General features: G+C 40.4%; 1 protein-coding gene across 1 annotated transcript; it reads right to left on the reverse strand.

Annotated features, from left to right (window-relative positions):
- Positions 1–273: 273 nt before the first annotated feature.
- On the reverse strand, positions 274–19,770 carry LOC139551258 (uncharacterized). Its single transcript, XM_071362738.1, has 4 exons — positions 19,766–19,770; positions 19,364–19,541; positions 2,337–2,511; positions 274–680 (listed from the first exon to the last, which is right to left on the reverse strand). Exons 1-4 carry the CDS (start codon positions 19,768–19,770, stop codon positions 274–276), a joined length of 765 nt encoding a protein of 254 aa, XP_071218839.1.
- Positions 19,771–24,376: the final 4,606 nt, after the last annotated feature.

Genomic DNA, 24,376 nt, shown 5'->3' on the forward strand with positions numbered 1-24,376 from the left:
GACTTTCATACTACACCACCAAGCTGTGTGAATTTTGAATAGGGCCAACAATAAATAATAATATTTTTGGCACTTTGTCATATTCCCAAGTGATTATCCAACCAATATTTAAAAAACTGCCTACGGTAAGTGAAATTGAAGACAACTGACTGAAGAGTGAAGAATACATATTTCTCACAGTTCATTAAATATGAAGACAGATAAACTCTAGACCACCTGGTGATTGAACACAGCACAGGTGTGACCACAGTTCTCTGATCTCAACTTCTGCCATTATGACATAAAATGTGGTTGCTGTTTAATTATGATTTCCACTTCATCAAAGCATTTTGGTCTGCATGTTTCTGTATGGTGTACTATGCACTTTGTATCACTGTGTATATCCCTGAGAGCACAGTAGTAGAGAGCTGTGTCTGCCAGGGTTAGCTTTGTTATCACCAGTTCAGTTGATGTCTGGGATGTTGTGGATGTATATCTCTCATCAGGGATGTGTTGACTGCTCCTTGATCTAGCACCTTTATACAGTAGAAACTGAGGAGCTTGGTTAGGATAATGTTTGTACCAATAAAGGGAAACATAATCGCTGGTTGTTTCATATGTACATCTCAGAGACACTGATATTCCCTCAGTGCGGGTGTACTCCTCTTTTTCAGGAGTCACACTTTCTCCAGATACCATTCCTGCAGAGGAAATAAAATAATAAAAGTGATTGAAACACATGCTTATTTTTAAGACTTTTTAGAAATCAACTAAGTTATTCACATTTAAATTACTTTACTCCAACAAAATATGTTTTACTGAAAATAACATAATGTAATAATCTGATTATAAGGATGCAAGGAGTTCAAATGTTTAGGTATTGTTTACCTGTAGTCATAATCAGAATGATCAATACACTGATTGATTTCTCCATCTTCAGACTGATGTTTGGATGCATTCACTCTCCTCTGAAATATCATTCTGTGTGACACTGTGTGAGGTGTACAGCCCTGCTAATGTCACACCCACCACAGATGTAAGGCTTGCATTTTTTCTACTCTGGTGCCAAGGATACACTCGTTTTTGTAAGAGATCTGTACATCCTGTTGTCACAGTGGGCCTCAGAGCAGAGTAGTACACAACAGAGTCAGACAGCTGCAACCTCTGGATCATCAAGGGGACAGAGCTAGATGTGAAATTCAGCCTGGAATCAAACCTCTTCTTGAACTCATCACTATTGCTCCCTTCGGAATAACGATCTCTTCTCAGGACATACTGAATGGATCATTCAGCTACTTGATTTGGAATTTTAGAACACCTTTAGGTATAAAACGTATATAACAAGATTAATTGATAAAATATAGAATTTGCACTATACTACCAAAATCCCATAGAAACAGATGTAATAACACATTCATAAATGGCAAAAAATGAAGTGTCTGTCCTTTAACCTCACTAGGGGGTGTGGGACGCTAGCGTCCAACCTGGCCAACATCCAGTGAAATTGCAGAGCGCCACATTCAAAAACAGAAATATTAATTATAAAAATTAATGAAACATACAAGTGTTATACATGGGTTTAGCTATGAAATATAAGAAATCTCAGGAAAAAAAATAATATATATATATATTTCCCCCCCACATATTTAACCCCTTAAATTCTCTATTGTGTTCATTAGAATCTACCCTTTCCACAGTGGGGTCACATTAGTGGTACGCTACAAACAGAAGTTGGCACATCGACAGAGAGTCTCATCTTTCCATAGAGTGGTCATATACATTTTTTTGGCCAAACCGTTCTAACGCTACAGACATATTTGTGAGAAGATCGATTTTCAGGACATCTCATGGTCTGACAAACACCGCTGCAGCTCGGCCACCTTCCACCGCAGATGCAGAAGACCGCCATAGGCTGATGTGGTGGATTGAGATGCATCCCATGAAAAAAACTGATATCTCTAGCTGAAAGGAATAGAAGCAAACTATGAGACTCCACTGACACATATTGACTTTCACTAGTAACTTGCCTTTGAAAATACAATGTCAAGGTTTCACCTTGTTGGGCAGAATGTTGAACACTGGAGGGAACTATTGTATCATTATTATACATAGAAAAGACTTGTCACTGGACTTCATAACTGTGGATGGCAGTCTACAGGAGGAGCACAGACACAGAAGATATGTCACATAACTTAACATACGGTAGGTATGTTACTTAAGTATGTCATACAGGACTTCTGTTTCCTCCCATGGTTCTTGACAGGTTTTTGTACAGTGTGTCAGAGTTTCCTGTCACTGTGGTCTTCATGGCACAGTAGTAAACAGCAGTCTGTCACATCAGCAGAGGAGATCCATACGTTGTTCCACTTTGTCAATGGAAACTGTCAGAAGAGACCCCTTTGGTGTGATGTACAAGAGGAATTCTGGTTGGGATCTGGGATATTGGCGGAACCACTGTAGATTGTAGACAATGCCATAATATTTGCAGGAGAGATGGACATTCCTTCCCTCCTGAACAAGCTCTTCTGGAGTCTAAGGGTTTATTGAATCCCCAAAACTGTTTTCCGCAAAAATATTTGGTCAAATAACTTCTGTAACTGTACAACTGTGCAGTTGTAACTGACATTTACAAATTATGAATGTGGAATTACCATGTTTTTGTGCTGTTTGTTCACTGTACGATTAAATTAAAAGATTTCAATTCATATAATAACTCCCCTAAAAAAGCTGAAAAGAGAACAAATGAGAAGAAAAACATCTTGTAGACCTTTGAGAAACCGATAGACTGCACCGAGTGACCTGACTAACTAGCTGAACAATAACATCCCATAAGCTACATGTGGATCTTTGATTATACAGCCCCTCTTGACACCAACATGAAATGTTTTCTGTTATGGCTTTCTTTATACAGTATATGTTGTCAGGTTTTTGCACTGTGTTTATGGGTTTCCTGTCACTGTGGGCTTCAGTACACAGTAGTACAGAGCAGAGTCTGTCACTTCAGCAGAGGTGATCTCCAGATCCACATGGGTCTTATCTTCATTTAGTTTAACAGACAGGCGAGGGTGGGTCGATTCATTATGTGTCTTTAACCCTCCTTCAGTGAGTAAAAGCAGGAATTCTGGTTTTGATCTGGGGTATTGTTGGTACCACAGTAAAGTATCAGTAGTGTAGGAGCCAGTGTAGTTGCAGGATAAAGTAATACCTTCACCCTCAAATACAAGCTCTTCAGTTGTGGCTGATATTATTTCCTCCCCATAACTGCTACCTGAAATAAATAATGTTAAACATGTTTTGAATAAATCATATTGCAATTCATGCACCATAAATACTATATAGACATATGTCTGCAATCCAAAACTGCAGTGCAAAACCTATGCACTTACCAATGAACATTGAAAAAAGCTGAATTGTGTAAAACATCTTCATGGGGTCTGAATGACTGGCTTTATGCACTGTCAAGTAAGAGTGTATCACTATTATCTCCTCAAACATATTGTAGACTACATACTGTACTGTCAAAGCACTCATTGACATTGTAGCTCCACCTCTCTACACTAAAGGTGGTTGGGTATTTGAGTTCAACTGTCTTTCTGGGTTGGATTGCTGCTAAATGTCACCTTCATGCTTTTGCTGTAGTTCTAAATAGAGATTTCAGCTCATAACTGCCCTCTATTGATATTGTCTCAAAATGTATGCTGTTGACCAAAATAAGAAGAATAAGACAATTACTGCCCTGAATCCTCTAAGGCAGTGGTTCCCAAACTGTGGGGCGAGGGGTCGGCCAGTCCGGCTTTAAACTTATTCTTGAAAGTTGTAATAGTAGAATGCACAAGGTGCAATGTCGAAATTGGGTAGTGCATCATCAGTTCCTCTTGTCATGTTAGTCATTGCATACCTTAGAGAGCTATTTATAACTTGTCAGCAATGAACAGATCAACTAGCCCATGTCAGCTAAAGTTTTTTAAATATGTTTTTTAGCCCATAGATATTGTTAATTTTTTTGTCACTCAAAAATCACATTAATTTACATGGTGTGATGTTCCACGATGCTGGAATGGGGTCACCGAGTGAAAAGGTTTGGGATCCCTTGCTAAAAGGAAGCAAAACAACACCACAAATGTTCTTCATTCTGTATTTATTCAGACTAGTATCTTTGATCATGTAATATCAGAACAGGGAGATGCAGACAATATAAATTATTATTTCCTCAATAATATTTATATTAAATGTGTTTTCTTGCTTCTTTTTCAATTCATGTGGATATTCAGGAACAATGTATGTATTAATGTACTCTAAATGATAACTGATTGATCAGAATACAATGCACTGTTCACCCCCAAGGGTCTTGACAGGTTTTTGTACAGTGTGTCTGGGTTTCCTGTCACTGTGGGCTGCAAGGCACAGTGGTACAGAGCAGAGTCTTCCAATTCAACAGAGGAGATCATCAAGTCCACACGGGTCTTCTCTTCATTCAGTCTACCAGTGTGTCGTGGAGTTGTAATGGATGTATTCCGTACATATATGCTGATTTGTTGGATCCAAAGAAGACATTCTGGTCTGGATCCGGGGTATTGACGGTACCATTGTAGATTGTTAACATTGCCCTTGTAGTTGCAGGAGAGAGTGATGTCTGTTCCTTGGAGGACATTGACTTCAGGCTTCACTGTAGTTATTGTTTCCTGCTCCATACTAGTACCTGCAACAACGTAAGTATTGTCATTGTGTTAATGTTTATTCCAAATGAGAAACAATACATGGGTTAGGTGTCCATAAAGTATGACAGAGATAGAATTGAAACTTTCCAGTAAAATACCACTTAGTTTGTAATGCAATCATTCATTGAACAAAGCAATGTCACTGTATTCAAAATGATATTTGGTTTAAGATGAGAACTCAGCACTCACCTACAAATGCAGAGAGGAGCAACAGTAATATGAGTGACATCCTGACACAGACCAGATAAACCAACTGAGAGATAAGACAGTGAGAGAGCTGAGTAGCTCCTCTACAGAGACATCCTCATGGTTGCAGGTATACCCAGCCTATACCAGTGTTTGACTATGAGGCCCCTCCTCTGATAACTGGATATGTAACTCTTGCTCTGTGGTTTGTGGTTAAGGGTTTTTAGTTCCTATTGACCTCCTCCTTAGATTATTTTAGACTTAATTTATATCTGGAAATGTCTAGGATTTGCTTTATTCTTTGTTTGTTTGCTTTTTCAATATATCCACAATACTATACTATGCTATACTATATATTCCATATGCACATTTGTGTAAGACTGTCAGCTTTATGTATGAGGTCAGGCTTAGCTGTCCTAACGTAACATTGCAAAAATCAGAAAATTTCTGTCCAAAAATTATGCAGAAAAATTAATCCATGCTTTTGTTACTTCTAGGTTAGACTACTGCAATGCTCTACTTTCCGGCTACCCGGATAAAGCACTAAATAAACTTCAGTTAGTGCTAAATACGGCTGCTAGAATCCTGACTAGATCCAAGAAATTTGATCATATTACTCCAGTGCTAGCTTCCCTACACTGGCTTCCTGTTAAGGCAAGGGCTGATTTCAATGTTTTACTGTTAACCTATAAAGCGTTACATGGGCTTGCTCCTACCTATCTTTCCGAGTTGGTCCTGCCGTACATACCTACACGTACGCTACGGTCACAAGACGCAGGCCTCCTAATTGTCCCTAGAATTTCTAAGCAAACAGCTGGAGGCAGGGCTTTCTCCTATAGATCTCCATTTTTATGGAATGGTCTGCCTACCCATGTGAGAGATGCAGACTCGGTCTCAACCTTTAAGTCTTTACTGAAAACTCATCTCTTCAGTAGGTCATATGATTGAGTGTAGTCTGGCCCAGGAGTGTGAAGGTGAACGGAAAGGCTCTGGAGCAACGAACCGCCCTTGCTGTCTCTGCCTGGCCGGTTCCCCTCTCTCCACTGGGATTCTCTGCCTCTAACCCATTACAGGGGCTGAGTCACTGGCTTACTGGTGCTCTTTCATGCCGTCCCTAGGAGGGGTGCCTCACATGAGTGGGTTGAGTCACTGACGTGATCTTCCTGTCTGGGTTGGCGCCCCCCCTTGGTTTGTGCTGTGGCGGAGATCTTTGTGGGCTATACTCGGCCTTGTCTCAGGATTGTAAGTTGGTGGTTGAAGATATCCCTCTAGTGGTGCGGGGGCTGTGCTTTGGCAAAGTGGGTGGTGTTATATCCTTCCTATTTGGCCCTGTCCGGGGGTATCATCGGATGGGGCCACAGTGTCTCCTGACTCCTCCTGTCTCAGCCTCCAGTATTTATGCTGCAGTAGTTTATGTGTCGGGGGGCTAGGGTCAGTTGGTTATATCTGGAGTACTTCTCCTGTCTTATCCGGTGTCCTGTGTGAATTTAAGTATGCTCTCTCTAATTCTCTCCTTCTCTCTTTCTTTCTCTCTCTCGGAGGACCTGAGCCCTAGGACCATGCGTCAGGACTACCGGGCATGATGACTCCTTGCTGTCCCCAGTCCAACCTGGCCTTGCTGGTGTTCCAGTTTCAACTGTTCTGCCCGCGGTTATGGAACCCTGACCTGTCCACCGGACGTGCTACCTGTCCCAGACCTGCTGTTTTCAACTCTCTAGAGACCGCAGGAGCGGTAGAGATACTCTTAATGATCGGCTATGAAAAGCCAATTGACATTTACTCCTGATTATTATTTGACCATGCTGGTCATTTATGAACATTTGAACATCTTGGCCATGTTCTGTTATAATCTCCACCCGGCACAGCCAGAAGAGGACTGGCCACCCCTCATAGCCTGGTTCCTCTCTAGGTTTCTTTCCTAGGTTTTGGCATTTCTAGGGAGTTTTTCCTAGCCGCCGTGCTTCTACACCTGCATTGCTTGCTGTTTGGGGTTTTAGGCTGGTTTTCTGTACAGCACTTCGAGATATTAGCTGATGTACGAAGGGCTATATAAAAAATAAACTTGATTTGATTTGATACAGAACAGAATATGTCACTTCAGTAGAGGAGATCTCCAGATCCACGCGGTCTGTATGAACCTGAGCTGGAAGGCGAGGATTGACAAGTTTCTGGACATATCCTGGTTTCGTGATGAGAATCAGGAATTCTGGTTTAGACCTGGTTTAGACCTGGTTTACTGTTAGGAATTTTGTTAATAATAACTAAAACAATTTCTAGATTTAGATAAAACTATAACTAATTGAACTCTGCACGCCTAGTGAGAAGAGATTTGTGCTGTGGGTTATAAAGTAAGTAGAAAGGGTCGTTAAACTATGGTTGAACTGACCCAACTTAGCCCTGAGATGTTTAGATAAGACAGTGAGTAACTTTTTAGGTCTTCCATTATCTTGAGTTGTCTGCTAAAGTGGTAATAAATTATAGTGAGCCTTCAGGAGAATAGATTATATTGTGTGTCATGTGTGTGCGCTGGGAAGTTGGAATGAACTTTTGAACCTGTTTTATATTGGTCAGGATGAGGAGATTTATTCTGTAACCTATGACGTCATATCTTGTATATAAACTGTTGTTTATGGTCAAATGGGAGCGTGCTCCGAGAATAAATACTATTATCTAATTTTAATAAGACTGTATCCTGTCTATTTTATGTTAACTTCTCACGAGTCACCATCCCGGTTCCGGGAGCACCCCCCACAGTAAAAAAGCTGACTAGCATAGCCTAGCATAGCGTCACAAGTAAATACTAGCATCTAAATATCATTAAATCACAAGTCCAAGACACCAGATGAAAGATACAGATCTTGTGAATCCAGCCATCATTTCTGATTTTTAAAATGTTTTACAGGGAAGACACAATATGTAAATCTATTAGCTAACCACGATAGCAAAAGACACAACTTTTTTTTTCCCACCATTTTTTTCCTGCATGGGTAGCTATCACTAATTCGACTAAATAAAGATATATATAGCCACTAACCAAGAAACAACTTCATAAGATGACAGTCTGATAACATATTTATGGTATAGCATATGTTTTTTTAATTACAGAGACCAACGTCAAATAACTAATTACTCATCTTAAAACATTTCTGAAAAATACACAGCGTACAGCAAATGAAAGCCCAACATCTTGTGAATCCAGCCAATATGTCAGATTTTTTAAGTGTTTTACAGCGAAAACACAATATAGCATTATATGAGCTTAGCACAATAGCCAGAAACACAAGCAATTTACCAGCAGCACAGGTTAGCGATCGTAACAACCCAGCAAAAGATATATAATTTTACTAACCTTGATATACTTCATCAGATGACAGTCCTGTAACATCATATTACACAATGCATATAGCTTTTGTTCGAAAATGTGCATATTTAGCAGCACAAATCGTGGTTATGCAATGTAATCAGTAAAAACATGGCATACATTCTGGCCGGCGCCATCTTGGAAAGGCACCTAATCTAATCAATAAATAATCGAAAACTTGACTAAAAAATACAGGTTGGACAGCAATTGAAAGATGCATTTGTTATTAATGCAACCGCTGTGTTAGATTTTTAAAATTAACGTTACTAGACATACAGTGTGCGTTACAGCCAGACCAGTGCCGCAATAATGGCCGAAAAATACTTTTACATTTTTCCACAGAACAACGAATTAACATCATAAATAGTTCTTACTATTAATTGAGCTTCCATCAGAATCTTGGGCAAGGTGTCCTTTGTCCAAAATAATCGTTGCTTTGTTGTAAAACGTCCTCTTCAACTTCGGAATTAGCAGCTAACAATAGCTACGTCGCACACACATGTCCAAATCCTCAAAACGCAATACTACGAAAATTCCGAAAATAGCAATATACTCGCATAAACTGATATAAATCGGTTTAAAATAACTTCGTTATGATGTTTCTAACACCTACATCGAATTAAATCACAGACGGATATATCTTAGGCGATAACGAGAGCTTTTGAGCATGCCATTCTGATGTCCTCTCTTGCGTCTTGACGAGCGTCGAAAAGAACGGACCTTCCACTCCATGGCCTTTTATAAAGTCTGAGAAATACGTAGAGACTCCATTCCACTTCTCATTGGTTACTGACATCCAGGGGAAGGCGGGTGCAGTTCATTTCGACCCATAGGACACATACAGAGCTTTAAACTGATCCGAGATCAGAGCCTAGTTTTCAGACCTTCGCAGTTCCTGTCATGATTTTCGCTGCAGAAAGACTTCCGGTTCACCCACAGACATAATTCAAACGGTTTTAGAAACTAGAGATTGTTTTCTATCCAATAGTAATAATAATATGCATATTGTACAAGCAAGAATTGAGTACGAGGCAGTTTAATTTGGGAACGCAAAATGTCGAAGTTGAAACAGCACCCCCTGTATTCTCAAGAGGTTAATAAGTATCTTACAAATTCTTATAAATAGACAGATTGATTTTAATTCATGAGTACATTAGAGGAATTATTTAATTCCCTCAACAATTGGTCCTTCGAGTAGATTTCCAAACTTTGCCTCTGTCATCCGAAGATATTACGCCGAAAACCGTGCACGGGCGGGTCTGGACCCGTTATTTAAAGTCCTGGCCTCTGAATTGAGGTTAAAAAACAGGCCGGTATATACAGTGGGGAGAACAAGTATTTGAGACACTGACGATTTTGCAGGTTTTCCTACTTAAAAAACATGTAGAGGTCTGTCATTTTTATCATAGGTACACTTCAACTGTGAGAGACGGAATCTAAAACAAAAATCCAGAAAATCACATTGTATGATTTTTAAGTAATTAATTTGCATTTTATTGCATGACATAAGTATTAGATACATCAGAAAAGCAGAACTTAATATTTGGTACAGAAACCTTTGTTTGCAATTACAGAGATCATACGTTTCCTGTAGTTCTTGACCAGGTTTGCACACACTGCAGCAGGGATTTTGGCCCACTCCTCCATACAGACCTTCTCCAGATCCTTCAGGTTTCGGGGCTGTCGCTGGGCAATACAGACTTTCAGCTCCCTCCAAAGATGTTCTATTGGGTTCAGGTCTGGAGACTGGCTAGGCCACTCCAGGACCTTGAGATGCTTCTTACGGAGCCACTCCTTAGTTGCCCTGGCTGTGTGTTTTGGGTCGTTGTCATGCTGGAAGACCCAGCCACGACCCATCTTCAATGCTCTTACTGAGGGAAGGAGGTTGTTGGCCAAGATCTCGCGATACATGGCCCCATCCATCCTCCCCTCAATACGGTGCAGTCGTCCTGTCCCCTTTGCAGAAAAGCTTCCCCAAAGAATGATGTTTCCACCTCCATGCTTCACATTTGGATGGTGTTCTTGGGGTTGTACTCATCCTTCTTCTTCCTCCAAACACGGCGAGTGGAGTTTAGACCATAAAGCTCTATTTTTGTTTCATCAGACCACATGACCTTCTCCCATTCCTCCTCTGGATCATCCAGATGGTCATTGGCAAACTTCAGACGGGCCTGGACATGCGCTGGCTTGAGCAGGGGGACCTTGCGTGCGCTGCAGGATTTTAATCCATGATGGCGTAGTGTGTTACTAATGGTTTTCTTTGAGACTGTGGTCCCAGCTCTCTTCAGGTCATTGACCAGGTCATGCCGTGTAGTTCTGGGCTGATCCCTCACCTTCCTCATGATCATTGATGCCCCACGAGGTGAGATCTTGCATGGAGCCCCAGACCGAGGGTGATTGACCGTCATCTTGAACTTCTTCCATTTTCTAATAATTGCGCCAACAGTTGTTGCCTTCCCACCAAGCTGCTTGCCTATTGTCCTGTAGCCCATCCCAGCCTTGTGCAGGTCTACAATTTTATCCCTGATGTCCTTACACAGCTCTCTGGTCTTGGCCATTGTGGAGAGGTTGGAGTCTGTTTGATTGAGTGTGTGGACAGGTGTCTTTTATACAGGTAACGAGTTCAAACAGGTGCAGTTAATACAGGTAATGAGTGGAGAACAGGAGGGCTTCTTAAACACAAAAATCCCGTAACACTAACCTTGACAAACTTCATCAGATGACAGTCTTATAACATCAGGTTATACAATACACTTATGTTTTGTTCGAAAATTTGCATATTTTGAGCTGCAAACCGTGGTTATGCATTGTGAATATGTAGCATCGATTCAACAAATTGTCCGGAGATATTTTGGACACTCACCTAATCTGACCAAAGAACTCATCATAAACTTTACTAACAAATACATGCTGGACAGCAAATGAAAGATAAACTAGTTCTTAACTTCTTATGGCTGCAGGGCGGTGTCGGGCTCAATATGACAACAGCCCGTCCAAGTGCAGGGCGCGAAATTCAAAAGTAATTTTTTTAGAAATATTTAACTTTCACACATTAACAAGTCCAATACAGCAAATGAAAGATACACATCTTGTGAATCCAGCCAACATGTCCGATTTTTAAAATGTTTTACAGCGAAAACACCACGTATATTTATGTTAGCTCACCACCAAATAGAAAAAGCACAGACATTTTTCACAGCACAGGTAGCGTGCACAAGACCAACCTAACTAACCAAGAACCAACCAAACTAACCAAGAAACAACTTCATCAGATGACAGTCTTATAACATGTTATACAATAAATCGATGTTTTGTTCGAAAAATGTGCATATTTGAGGTATAAATCATAGTTTTACATTGCAGCTACAATCGGAAATAGCGCCGAAGCAGCTAGAACAATTACAGAGACCAAATTGAAATACCTAAATACTCATCATAAAACATTTATGAAAAATACATGGTGTACAGCAAATTAAAGAATCCAGCCAATATTTCCGATTCTTTAAGTGTTTTACAGCGAAAACACAATATAGCATTATATTAGCTTACCACAATAGCCAAAAACACAACAGCATTGATTCAAGCCAACAGTAGCGATAACGAATAAACCAGCAAAAGATATTATTTTTTTCACTAACCTTCTCAAAATCCATCAGATGACAGTCCTATAACATCATATTACACAAAACATATATTGTTTGTTCGAAAATGTGCATATTTAGCGGCACAAATCGTGGTTATACAATGTGAATACTAGGCAAAATGCAATAACAATGTCCGGAGAAATCTTGGAGAGGCACCTAATCTAATCAAATAACTATTCATAAACGTTACTAAAAAATACATGTTGGACAGCAAATTAAAGATAGCTTAGTTCTTAATGCAATCGCCGTGTTAGAATTCTAAAAATAACTTCATTACGACATGCAGCTTACGTTATGGCGAGAGAGCACCCAAAATCTGGGCGCAAACTAATAGTACACATGTTCGACAGATATATGAAATAACATCATAAATGGGTCCTTCTTTTGATGATCTTCCATCAGAATGTTGTACAAGGGGTCCTTTGTCGGGAACAATCGTTGTTTGGTTTAAGAATGGCATTTTTCCCTCTTGAATTAGCAAGCACACTAGCCAAGTGGCGCGAAGCTCTCCTTCCTGAACAAACGCAGAGAACTCAACACGCCTAACCTCCCGAAAAAACTTCAATAATATGATAAAACTATATTGAGAAAACATACTTTACGATGATATTGTCACATTTATCAAATAAAATCAAAGCCGGAGATAGTAGCCGTCTATAACGACAGCTTTTCAGAAGGCAATACCCGGTTCCTTCTCGCGCCTTCCAGAAAACAGGAAATTGGTGTCACGTCATGCCAAGAGCTCTTATTCGACCTCAGATCAAGATATACACTCCATTTCTTCTCTCACTGCCTGTTGACATCTAGTGGAAGGCGTATGAAGTGCATGTATACTAATACATATCAAGCAAATGAATAGGGATGCCCTGGAACAGAGCATCGTTTTCAGATTTTCCACTTCCTGTCAGGAAGTTTGCTGCAAAATGAGTTCTGTTTTACTCACAGATATAATTCAAACGGTTTTAGAAACTAGAGAGTGTTTTCTATCCAATAGTAATAATAATATGCATATTGTACGAGCAAGAATTGAGTACGAGGCCGTTTGAAATGGGCACCTTTCATCCAAGTTACTCAATACTGCCCCTGCAGCCCAAAGAAGTTAATGCAACCGCCGTGTTAGATTTTTAAAAATAACTTTACCATAACAAACAGCTTACGCTATAGCGAGACAGCGCCCGCAAAAGGGTGGAAAATAGGACTAAACATTTTCCACAGAAATACGAAATAACATCATAAATTGTTCCTACTTTTGCTGAGCTTCCATCAGAATCTTGTACAAGGAGTCCTTTGTCCAGAATAAATTGTTGTTTGGTTTTAGAAGGTCCTTCTCTCCTGTCGAATTAGCAACCTTAGCTAGCCATTTCCACATTCACACAACTCTCATATTACAGTCACACAATGCTATTCCCAAACATATCTAATCAGTTAGTTGTTTTTCGACAATATTTGAACCTGCAGGAATATTCTCTAACTCCTAGGATAATGCATGTCATACATTTACATCTTTCAATACTTCAAAAGGTTTAAAACAATTACAGGCACACCTTACTTGTCACGTTCTGACCTTTATTTTCCTTTGTTTTTGTCTTTAGTTAGTATGGTCAGGGCGTGAGTTGGGGTGGGCAGGCTATGTTATGTGTTTCTATGTTGAGGTTTGTCATTTGGCCTGATATGGTTCTCAATCAGAGGCAGGTGTTTTGCATTGTCTCTGATTGGGAACCATATTAAGGTAGCCTGTTTTCACTGTTGGTTTGTGGGTGATTGTTCCTGTTCGTGTGTTCCTGGTTTGTCTGTGTTCACTAGTTCGGGACTGTAGCTTCGTTGGTTTTTCGTATGTTTATTGTTTTTGTTCATAATTGAGAAGTATTCTAAATATGGATACGCACCACGCTGCGCTTTGGTCCTCCTCTCCTTCCACCGACGAAAGACGTTATATTGTAAACGGTCTTAACTTAACAGATTCTAGATGTTTTAATGTTAAATGGCCAAAACTAGTTCACACAGATTCTTGATATTTAACGCTAAATGACCAAACCCAGGACATACCTGGCTAGCACATTTAAAATAATTGGAATTCACCCCTTCTGAGGGTCTCATAGATGGTCACACAGACACTTTTCAGAATGAGGTCCTTCTTCCAATAGGGTTTCACCAGATACCATGCTTCACACAGAAACCACAGTCACCCTGGCCCCTCACCCCTACAGACCACACCAATCCCCACCGTGATCAATTCAGTGTCAGGACGGCTCTAGGTCGCCCGCAACCGACCAATGATAGGTGTCTTTGAGTCGACTGACTCTCAGACCATCCTCCACTGACTCAGCCCTGTTACGCCTCCAAGGTGCCCCCCTCACACAGGAATACACACTCAGAGCCTACGTAACAGAGGCTTTTCTAAAAACCTGACTTTGCGTTTTTCAATCACCTCTCTCTTTTTTTAACTAAGTTTGAGATGTGGTATCCACTCGGCTCACTGCCTCTCAGATCAAAGGTGGGTCCATCTGCTTCGTTCCCAAAGTGTGGTCTCCCTGAGATCCCAAGTTTGAGGGATTCCTCGTGCACGGTTTACCCAGGTCGTCAGGAGCGGTCACCAAGTGAAGATTCACATCACCATCCAAGTCGCCAAATGTGGGGATTAATTTCTTTACTATCAAATGAGGAGAGACAAACGTATTACACAAGTCAGAGTTATACTTAAGCTAAATCTTTAATCACTTATTGATTGGATGCAAATTGGATGCAGTCTATCACAGTGCCATCCGTTTTGTCACCAAAGCCCAATATACTACCCACCACTGCGACCTGTATGCTCTCGTTGGCTGGTCCTCGCTACATATTCGTCACCAAACCCACTGGCTCCAGGTCATCTATAAGTCTTTGCTAGGTAAAGCTCCGCCTTATCTCAGCTCACTGGTCACCATAGCAACACCCACCCAAAGCACGCGCTCCAGCAGGAATATTTCACTGGTCAACCCAAAGCCAACACCTCGTTTGGCCACCTTTCCTTCCAGTTCTCTGCTGCCAATGACTGGAACGAATTGCAAAAATCACTGAAGTTGGAGACTTATATCTCCCTCACTAACTTTAAACATCAGCTATCTGAGCAGCTAACCAATCGCTGCAGCTGTACACAGCCCATCTCTAAATAGCCCATCCACCAACTACCTACCTCATCCCCATATTTGTTTTAGTTTTTATGCTCTTTTGCACACAAGTACTTCTACTTGCACATTCTCATCTGCACATATATCACTCCAGTGTAAATTGCTAAATTGTTATTACTTTGCCACTATTGGCCTATTTATTGCCTTACCTCCTTACTTCATTTGCACACACTATACAGATTTTTCTATTGTGTTATTGACTGTACGTTTGTTTATCCCATGTGCAACTCTGTGTTGTTTTTGTCGCACTGCTTTGCTTTATCTTGGCCAGGTCGCAGTTGTAAATGAGAACTTGTTCTCAACTGGCCTATCTGGTTAAATAAAGATGAAATATAAAAAAATATATATATATTAATAAGGGAGCAGGTCAATACAACGCACACAAATTAAGTAAATCGATTGAGTGGTCTATTTCTATTGATGGCTGGTCGACAAATCACGCTCAGATGATTCGTTGAGAGCCCCGAGACAAAAGTACAAAGGTATTTTATAGCCAAGATACACCCTTTCAACCTACATGACGAACAACAGATGTATAGAATGGGTCACAATGTTAAGATTTGTATGCAGATACCTATAATTCACAGCAGACAGTGTCAAGACATTGTGTAGAGACCAGTGTTTGGCCCCCAACTCCATACTGGAGCCATGTCTCCCTGGTACCGTATAGAACAGAACCATTAACTCATGCTCTGGAATGCGATCTCTTTAGGTTTTATCACGGAAAAGACATCGTAAATCTCCTGTCAGTGTTATCTCCCAGAGGCCCATCCTCAGTAGAACACACACACAATAGTTATAATTCATTCTCAAGCAAGCCAGCAGCATACCACCCTGCATACCACTACTGGCTTGCTTCTGAAGCTAAGCAGGGTTGGTCCTGGTCAGTCCCTGGATGGGAGACCAGATGCTGCTGGAAGTGGTGTTGGAGGGCCAGTAGGAGGCACTCTTTCCTCTGGTCTAAAAAATATCCCAATGCCCCAGGGCAGTGATTGGGGACACTGCCCTGTGTAGGGTGCCGTCTTTCGGATGGGACGTTAAACGGGTGTCCTGACTCTCTGAGGTCATTAAAGATCCCATGGCACTTATCGTAAGAGTAGGGGTGTTAACCCCGGTGTCCTGGCTAAATTCCCAATCTGGCCCTCAAACCATCATGGTCACCTAATAATCCCCAGTTTACAATTGGCTCATTCATCCCCCTCCTCTCCCCTGTAACTATTCCCCAGGTCGTTGCTGCAAATGAGAACGTGTTCTCAGTCAACTTACCTGGTAAAATAACGATAAATAAAATAAATAATAATCCTCTATTCTGTTGCATAAAACAACCATTTGATGCAGTAAATGTATTATAACATCATTTTTCAATTTTCCACCATATGAGTCCGCCAGATCAGATACAGTAGGGATGACCAGGGATGTTCTCTTGATAAGTTTGTGCATTTCACCATTTTACTGTCTTGCTAAGCATTCAAAATGTAACAAGTACTTTTGGGTGTCATGGAAAATGTATGGAGTAGAAAGTACATTATTTCTTTAGGAATGTAGTGGAGTAAAAGTCAAAGTTGTCAAAAATATAAATAGTAAGGTAAAGTACGGATACCCCCCAAAAATACTTAAGTAGTACTTTACACCACTGGTCAGTACTATTCTTTCTTGATTAGAGTGAGGTCCTCACAACTGACACCTGAATATTGCTTACCAATAAATATAGTCAGGAACAACAGTGAATCCAGCAACACCATCTTAGATAAACAGAGACAAACTGACAGAAAGATTTCAGCAGTCTCTGAAAGTTTCCTCCTGTTTTTATGTTTCTATACTGTTGTTCAGCCCTTCCTTTACCATAAGTCCCTCCCATTGACATACAGTAGGTATGTTACATATGTATGTCATACAGGATATCTGTTTCCTCCCATGGTTCTTGACAGGTTTCTGAGTTTCCTGTCACTGTGGTCTTCATGGCACAGTAGTAAAGAACAGAATATTTTACTTCAGCAGAGGAGATCTTCAATTTAACCTAACAGACTACCAGGCGACCAATTCTCTTGTAAGTCTATATCTATTATCCATAGAAGGAATAGTGGCATTTTCCTAGCACTGGTTTGATGATACCAGTAGAATCTATTTCCAGTTGTAGAAGTTGAGGAGTAGTTGTCGGACACAGTGACAGTGGTTCCCTCCAAGCCAAGCACTTCATTTCTTAATAAAGGAGCAATAGCATTCTCAAAAAAGTAATCTGTTTTTTTAAGTACTTGTAATGCTTATGTTAATGAAAAGAAAATGTAATATAAAACATCATAAAAAAAAAAAACATCATTTTCAGGTGTCACTTACTGTACCTAGAAATGTGCATAGCAGTAGCGCTGTATTCAGAAACATCATATTTGCTGTCTTTGAATATTTACTTTTCTGTTGCCTAGATATATCTTAGTTTATTTCTGCTTCCTGTAGCTCCTCCCCTTCTCTGGGATATTGGGGATACCACTGTAGATTGTAGACAGTGCCATCATGTTTGCAGGAGAGATGGACATTCCTTCCCTCCAGAACAAGCTCTGTAGTAGTAGCAGGGTTTATTTAATCACCAAAACTGTTTCCTGCAAAACAAGTAACAGTAAAAAGTGTAGTTGTAACTGACGTTTAACAATACAGATATGCATCTGTTGGTCACAGATACCATAAAAATAATTGGCCTCACAATGGGCCTCAGGATCTTGTCATGGTATTTATGTGCATTAAAATTGCCTTCGATAAAATGCACTTGTGTTTGTTGTAAGTAGCTTATGCCTGCCCATACCATAACCCCACCGCCAGCATGGGGAACTCTTTTCACAACTGCTCGCCCAAACAACAGCATACACGTGGTCTCTGGTTGTGAGGCCTGTTGGACGTACTGCCAAATTCTCGGCTTATGGTAAAGAAATGAACATTCAATTCCCTGGCAACAGCTATGGTTGACATTCCAGCAGTAAGCATGCCAATTGCACACTCCCTCAAAACTTCTGTGGCATTGTGTTGTGTGACAAAATTGCATATTTTAGAGTAGCCTTGTATTGTCCCCAGCACAAGGTGCACATGTGTAATGGTTATGCTGTTTAATCAGCTTCTTGATATGACACACCTGTCAGGTGGATGGATTATCTTGGCAAAGGAGAAATGCTCCCTGAAAGGGATGTAAAATATGTTATTCATTCACTGTATGAAAAAATTCACAGATGAGAGCAAGGATTTCAATCTATATAATAACTCACTATTTGCTGAACAATAACATCCATAAGCTATGTGTGGATCTTTGATTTTACAGTGCCTCCTCTTGACTCCAACTTGAAATGTTTTCTGTTCTGGCTCTCTTTCTACAGTATATATTGTCAGGTTTTTGTACAGTATTTCTGGGTTTCCTTTCACTGTGGACCTCAGAGCACAGTAATACAGAGCAGAGTCTGTCACTTCAGCAGATGAGATCTCCAGATCCACACGTTTGGATTTTTTGTCATGATTTAGAGTAAAACCTGGAGTTTTTGCAATCATATGTTCCATAACCAGTAACTGTGGTGGTGATTTGGGATATTGTCGATACCATTGAAGAGTGTCACCAGCGGTGTAGTTACAAGAGAGTGTAACTCTGTTTGTGTCCAAAGCCAGCACTGCATCAGTATAGGGTGCAATTACCTCCTCAGAATTGAAACCTGTAAAAAGTAATACCGTAAAGATTGATAAGATTGATATTATATTATTTTCTTGGATAGTGTTTGTTTAATTGTTTATATATGTATATATATATACATACATAATATACAATAAAAAACATATTGTACAACAAATGCTGTCTCTTACCTTTAATTGTTGTTAACAGTAAAATTGAAAAAAGTAACATAATGGTCTTTGTAAGAGAGACAAACTGACAGTAAAGGCGGCAAATCAGACTGATCCCTGTTCTTTCCAAGAGTGTTCTACTGTTGTTGCTGTTGCTATGGTTGTTGCTGCTCCTCCTCCTGCTTAGATCGATTTTATTAATGTAGGTAGAATAATGTCTTATCACAAGGATTCATAATCTAATATTTAGTTTTCGCTCCCCCAACTGACAATATTAAAACAATTAAATGTTATTTGTACATTTGAAAACATTTACCACAAATGACTTATGTACTACAGACTCCACTTGATGGCGATGCTGTCAAACAGTAGACAGCCGGTGCTTCTTAAACCACAAACAGACAAGTATGTATTCTGCTGATTGCTGAGTCAGTGAGTTGTCACAGCACAGCCATACAGAAACAGGTTTTTGTACAGTGTTTCTGGGTACCCTCTCACTGTCACTCTGGGCTCCACAGCACAATAGTACAGAGACAAGTCTGTCACTTCAGCAGAAGAGCTACCCAGATCCGCACGGGTCTTTTCATCATTTAGATTCACTGACAGTGGAGGATCCAGACCTGGAGCCTGTGACGGAGACCCAAAACCATGCAGGATCTGAGGAGGTACTGCTCGCCTGAGGTAGAGTAACGCATGATAAGCTGTAGACCACACTATCTACCAAGAGAGTTTTCATCTATATTTTTCTTAGCTGTCTATTTAGGACCACAAACCGACTTTGGCTCTAAGACCACACTCATGAGCTGTATACGGCCATGAGCAAACAAGAAAATGCTAATCCTGAAGCGGCGCTCCATGTGGCTGGGGACTTTAATGCAGTTAAAGTTACATCCGTTTTACGTCATTTCTACCAGCATGTCACATGTGCAAACAGAGGTAAAAAAAACTCTAGACCACCTTTACTCCACACACAGAGATGCGTACAAAGCTCTCCCTCACTCTCCCTTGCTCTCCATTTGGAAAATCTGACCATAATTCTATCCTCCTGATTCCTGCTTAAAAGAAAAATCTAAAGTAGGAAGTACCAGTGACTCGCTCAACACGGAACCGGTCGGATGACGCGGAAGCTACGCTACAGGACTGTTTTGCTAGCACAGACTGGAATATGTTTCGCGATTCATCAAATGGCATTGAGGAGTATACCACCTCAGTCACCGGCTTCATTATTAAGTGCATCGACGAAGTCGTCCCCACAGTGACCGTGCGTACATATCCCAACCAGAAGCCATGGATTACTGGCAACATCCGCATCGAGCTAAAGGCTAGAGCTGCCGCTTTCAAGTAGCGCGACACTAATCCGGACGCTTATAAGATATCCCGTTATGCGCTTAGACAAACCATCAAACAGGCAAAGCGTCAGTACAGGACTAAGATTGAATCCTACTACACCGGCATTGACGCTTGTCGTTTTTGGCAGGGCTTGCAGACTATTTCGGACTATAAAGGGAAACCCAGCCTGCCCAGTGACGCTAGCCTACTAGACAGGCTAGATGCCTAAATGCCTCGCTTCGAGGCAAGCAAAACTGAAGAATGCATGAGAGCACCAGCTGTTCCGGACGACTGTGTGATCACACTCTCCGTAGCCGCTGTGAGAAAGACCTTTAACCTCTCTTGGGCACGTGAGACGGTAGCGTCCCACCTCTACAGCAGCCAGTGAAACTGCTGGGCGCCAAATTCAAATACAGAAATACTCATTATAAAAATTCAGAAAATAAAACATATTTTACATAGGTTTAAAGATTAACTGCTCGTGAATCCAACCACGGTGTCAGATTTAAAAAATGCTTTACGGCGAAAGCATACATTACGATTATGAGAACATAGCCCACTAGACAAATCATTACAAACACTAGTCAGCCAGGTAGAACAGTTACACAATTTAGAAATAGAGATAAAATGAATCCCTTACCTTTGATGATCTACATGTGGTTGCATTCAGCAGTCATTCATTTACTCAATAAATGTTATTTTTGTTCGATGAAGTCTCTTTATACCCAAAAACCTCAGTTTGTTCGCGCATTCTCTTCAGTAATCGACAGGCTCAAACAAAGTAAAAACGGAAAGACAAAAAAATCCAAATTGTATCCGTAAAGTTCATAGAAACATGTCAAACGATGTTTATATTCAAACCTCAGGTTGTTTTTAGGCTAAATAATCAGTAATATTTCAACCGGACAATAACGTCGTCAATATAAAATGTAAACAAGAAACGCACTCTCTCAGTCTTGAGCAGGAAAAAGCTCTGTGACACGGCAGGGTCCACTCATTCAGACTGCTCTTACTTCTTAATTTTTCAGAATACAAGCCTGAAACATTTTCTGAAGACTGTTGACATCTAGTGGAAGGCATAGAAACTGCATTTTGAGTCCTAAGTCAATGGATATTGTATTGGCATTGAAAAGAAAACTACAAAACCCCCCAAAAAACGACTTCCTGAATGGATTTTTCTCAGGTTTTTGCCTGCCAAATCAGTTCTGTTATACTCACAGACACTATTTTAACAGTTTTGGAAACTTTAGAGTGTTTTCTATCCAAATATACCAGTTGTATGCATATCATATATGCTGGGCCCGAGATGCAGGCAGTTTAATCTGGGCATGCATTTCATCCAAAACTCCGAATGCCGCCCCCTACCCTAGAGAAGTTAAACAGGTCAACATTCACAAGGTCGCAGGGCCATATGTATTACCAGGATGTGTAGGACCTATGTGAGAATGCTGTCCGTTGATTACAGCTCAGCGTTCAACACCATTGTGCCCACAAAGCTCTTCACTAAGCTAAGGACCCTGGGACTAAACACCTCCCACTGCAACAGGAAATTATTATAAAATTCAACTCATTCAGTCAAGTTTTAAAAATGGACAAAAGATCCTTCACAAAACGTCCGTCTTCAGTAACTACATTCACACTGATTGGATAGAAAGAATATTACCAAACTCACCCACTAGCGCATATATTAAAATCTATCCTAGTAACATGCTGGTAAGTATTATTTACACACAAGTATAGTTATGACAGAATGACTCCCCTGGTTTCTCACTGTCTGCCATAAAAAGCATTTCCTTTCCCTTACCTCAGTTAAATAACACCTCCCCTTGACTTACGCATTGTTTTTGTAAGGGGGCTGTATATCCTGGTTTCACAGTGGGCTTCAGAGCACAGTAGTACACAGCGGAGTCAGACAGCTGCAACCTCTGGATCATCAAGGGGACTGATTGTGTCTTGGCATTTAGACTTGCATTGAATCTCTCCTTGAACCCTGCAGCATTGTCTCCAGATCCAATAGAAAAACAGCTCAGCATATATTTAGGGAAGTCATTTGCTTTTTGTTTGAACCAAAATAGATATGGATTATTAGCACTGGTGTTATATTGACAACTCAGTGTTACCAGTCCTCCTTCTTTAGCAATCACACTTCCTTGTTGATGTTGAATATGGTCTCCTGTACACTCTGGAAGATAAAAAAAAAAGTACATTGAGTGATAATAAAAAGATAGATTACGATGAAATAAATAAATGAGACAAAAGTTTTCATCATACCGAAGCAGAATACATCAAGATCCAGCCAGATGATCAGACAGAGTACCATGGTTATGCAGAACACACTGAGAGTGACTGTGAGTTACAGTAAGAGGTAGAGACCATATCTCTCTCTTCCATGTCCATCTCAGCCTGTAAATCACCATCAACTGACAGACATGAAGGAGGAGCCTGTTCAGAGAGAGGAGAGATTGAATGTAAATGAATGGGTCAATATTACCTTGTCAATATTACAGTAGCACTCTTTCCAGTACAATAGAAAAAGTATAAAGCCTACGCGTCTAGCTTAATTGATATGGAAAGTAGCCTAAAGGAATTGACATGGCTTAAATGTTCTGTGAATTGAAAAAAATAAAAAAATAAAGTTAAAAAACCTACAGATATTCTGTTATTATTCATGTATCAACACTAATGTACTCTACAGACTAACTAATTCAGGTCTACTACTGTACATGAAGTATATTGAAATACATTTTTTGCTTTGGTCCCAACTTTTCAGTGGTACTGTATGTTTCTATGGACACGTGAAACCTACAGTTTTTGTAAGGTGGCTGAATATACTGTTGTCACAGTGGGCCTCAGAGCACAGTAGTACACAGCAGAGTCAGACAGCTGCAGCCTCTGGATTGTCAAGGGGACTGATTTTGCTGTGACATTCAGACGGGCATCAAATCGGTCCTTGAACTCAGTAGCAGCTTCCCCAGGTGAAAATGTATCCCTTCTCAGCATAAACATGGGCTTGCCATTTGCTAGTTGTTTATACCAGAAGAGATATGGTGATTGAGAAGTTTTATCAAATAGACAACTAAGTGTTGTTGGTTGTCCTTCTACGACCATTACATCTTCTGTTGGCTGTGTTACGTGCTCTCCTGCTCTGCACCCTGAAAAGAAAGATACATACATCTTCACAACATATAATAATAATGTATATAAATAAATGAACAAATGCACAGAAAGAGACAGATGAACAGAGTGATGTTATACCAAAGCAGCATGCAGCCAGAACATGCAGGATCAGCCAATTTCTCATGACTAGTCAGTCAGTTTGAAGTGGACAAGGTAAGGAGCAGAACAATGTTGATCTATCTATCACAGAGCTTTGACACCCTCTGTCCTACTGTTGATGCTTCATGTTGTTCTGTATTACATGCAATAGTAGACCATGGGGAGGTGTCTGTCTGTTTGGCATCTTCTGATTCAGGGGTGTTTGTGCTTTGTTAGGTTGCCCCCTTCAGGTTGACTTTCATACTACACCACCAAGCCAGTCAGAATTGTGAATAGGAGTCACTACGAACAATAATATTGTTGCACTTTGTCATATTCCCAGGTTATTATCCAACCAATATCAACATAACTGTCTAAGTGGAATTGAATATTAATTATTGAATGGTGAAGAATACATATTTCTCACAGTGCATTGAATATGAAGACAGATAAACTCTAGACCACCTGGTGATTGAACACAGCACAAGTGTGACCACAGTTCTCTGATCTCAACTTCTGCCATCATGACATAAAATGTGGTTGATGTTTAAATATGATTTCCACTTCAACAAAGCATTTTGGTCTGCAGGTTTTTGTACAGGGTCTTATACACACTGTATCACTGGGTATATCTCTGAGAGCACAGTAGTAGAGAGCTGTGTCTGCCAGGGTTAGGCTTGTTATGACCAGTTCAGTTGATGTCGGGGACGTTGTGGATGTATATCTCTCATCAGGGATGTGTTCATCAGAGCTCCATGATTTGGCACCTTTATACAGTAGAAACTGAGGAGCCTGGTTAGGATAATGCCGGTACCAGTAAAGGGAAACATAATCTCTGTTTGTTTCATATCTACAGTTCAGAGACACTGATAATCCCTCAGTGCGGTTGTACTCCTTTTTTTCAGGAGTCACACTGTCTCCAGATAC

This window comes from Salvelinus alpinus, chromosome 23, assembly GCF_045679555.1.
Source record: "Salvelinus alpinus chromosome 23, SLU_Salpinus.1, whole genome shotgun sequence".
NCBI classification, from domain to species: domain Eukaryota; kingdom Metazoa; phylum Chordata; class Actinopteri; order Salmoniformes; family Salmonidae; genus Salvelinus; species Salvelinus alpinus.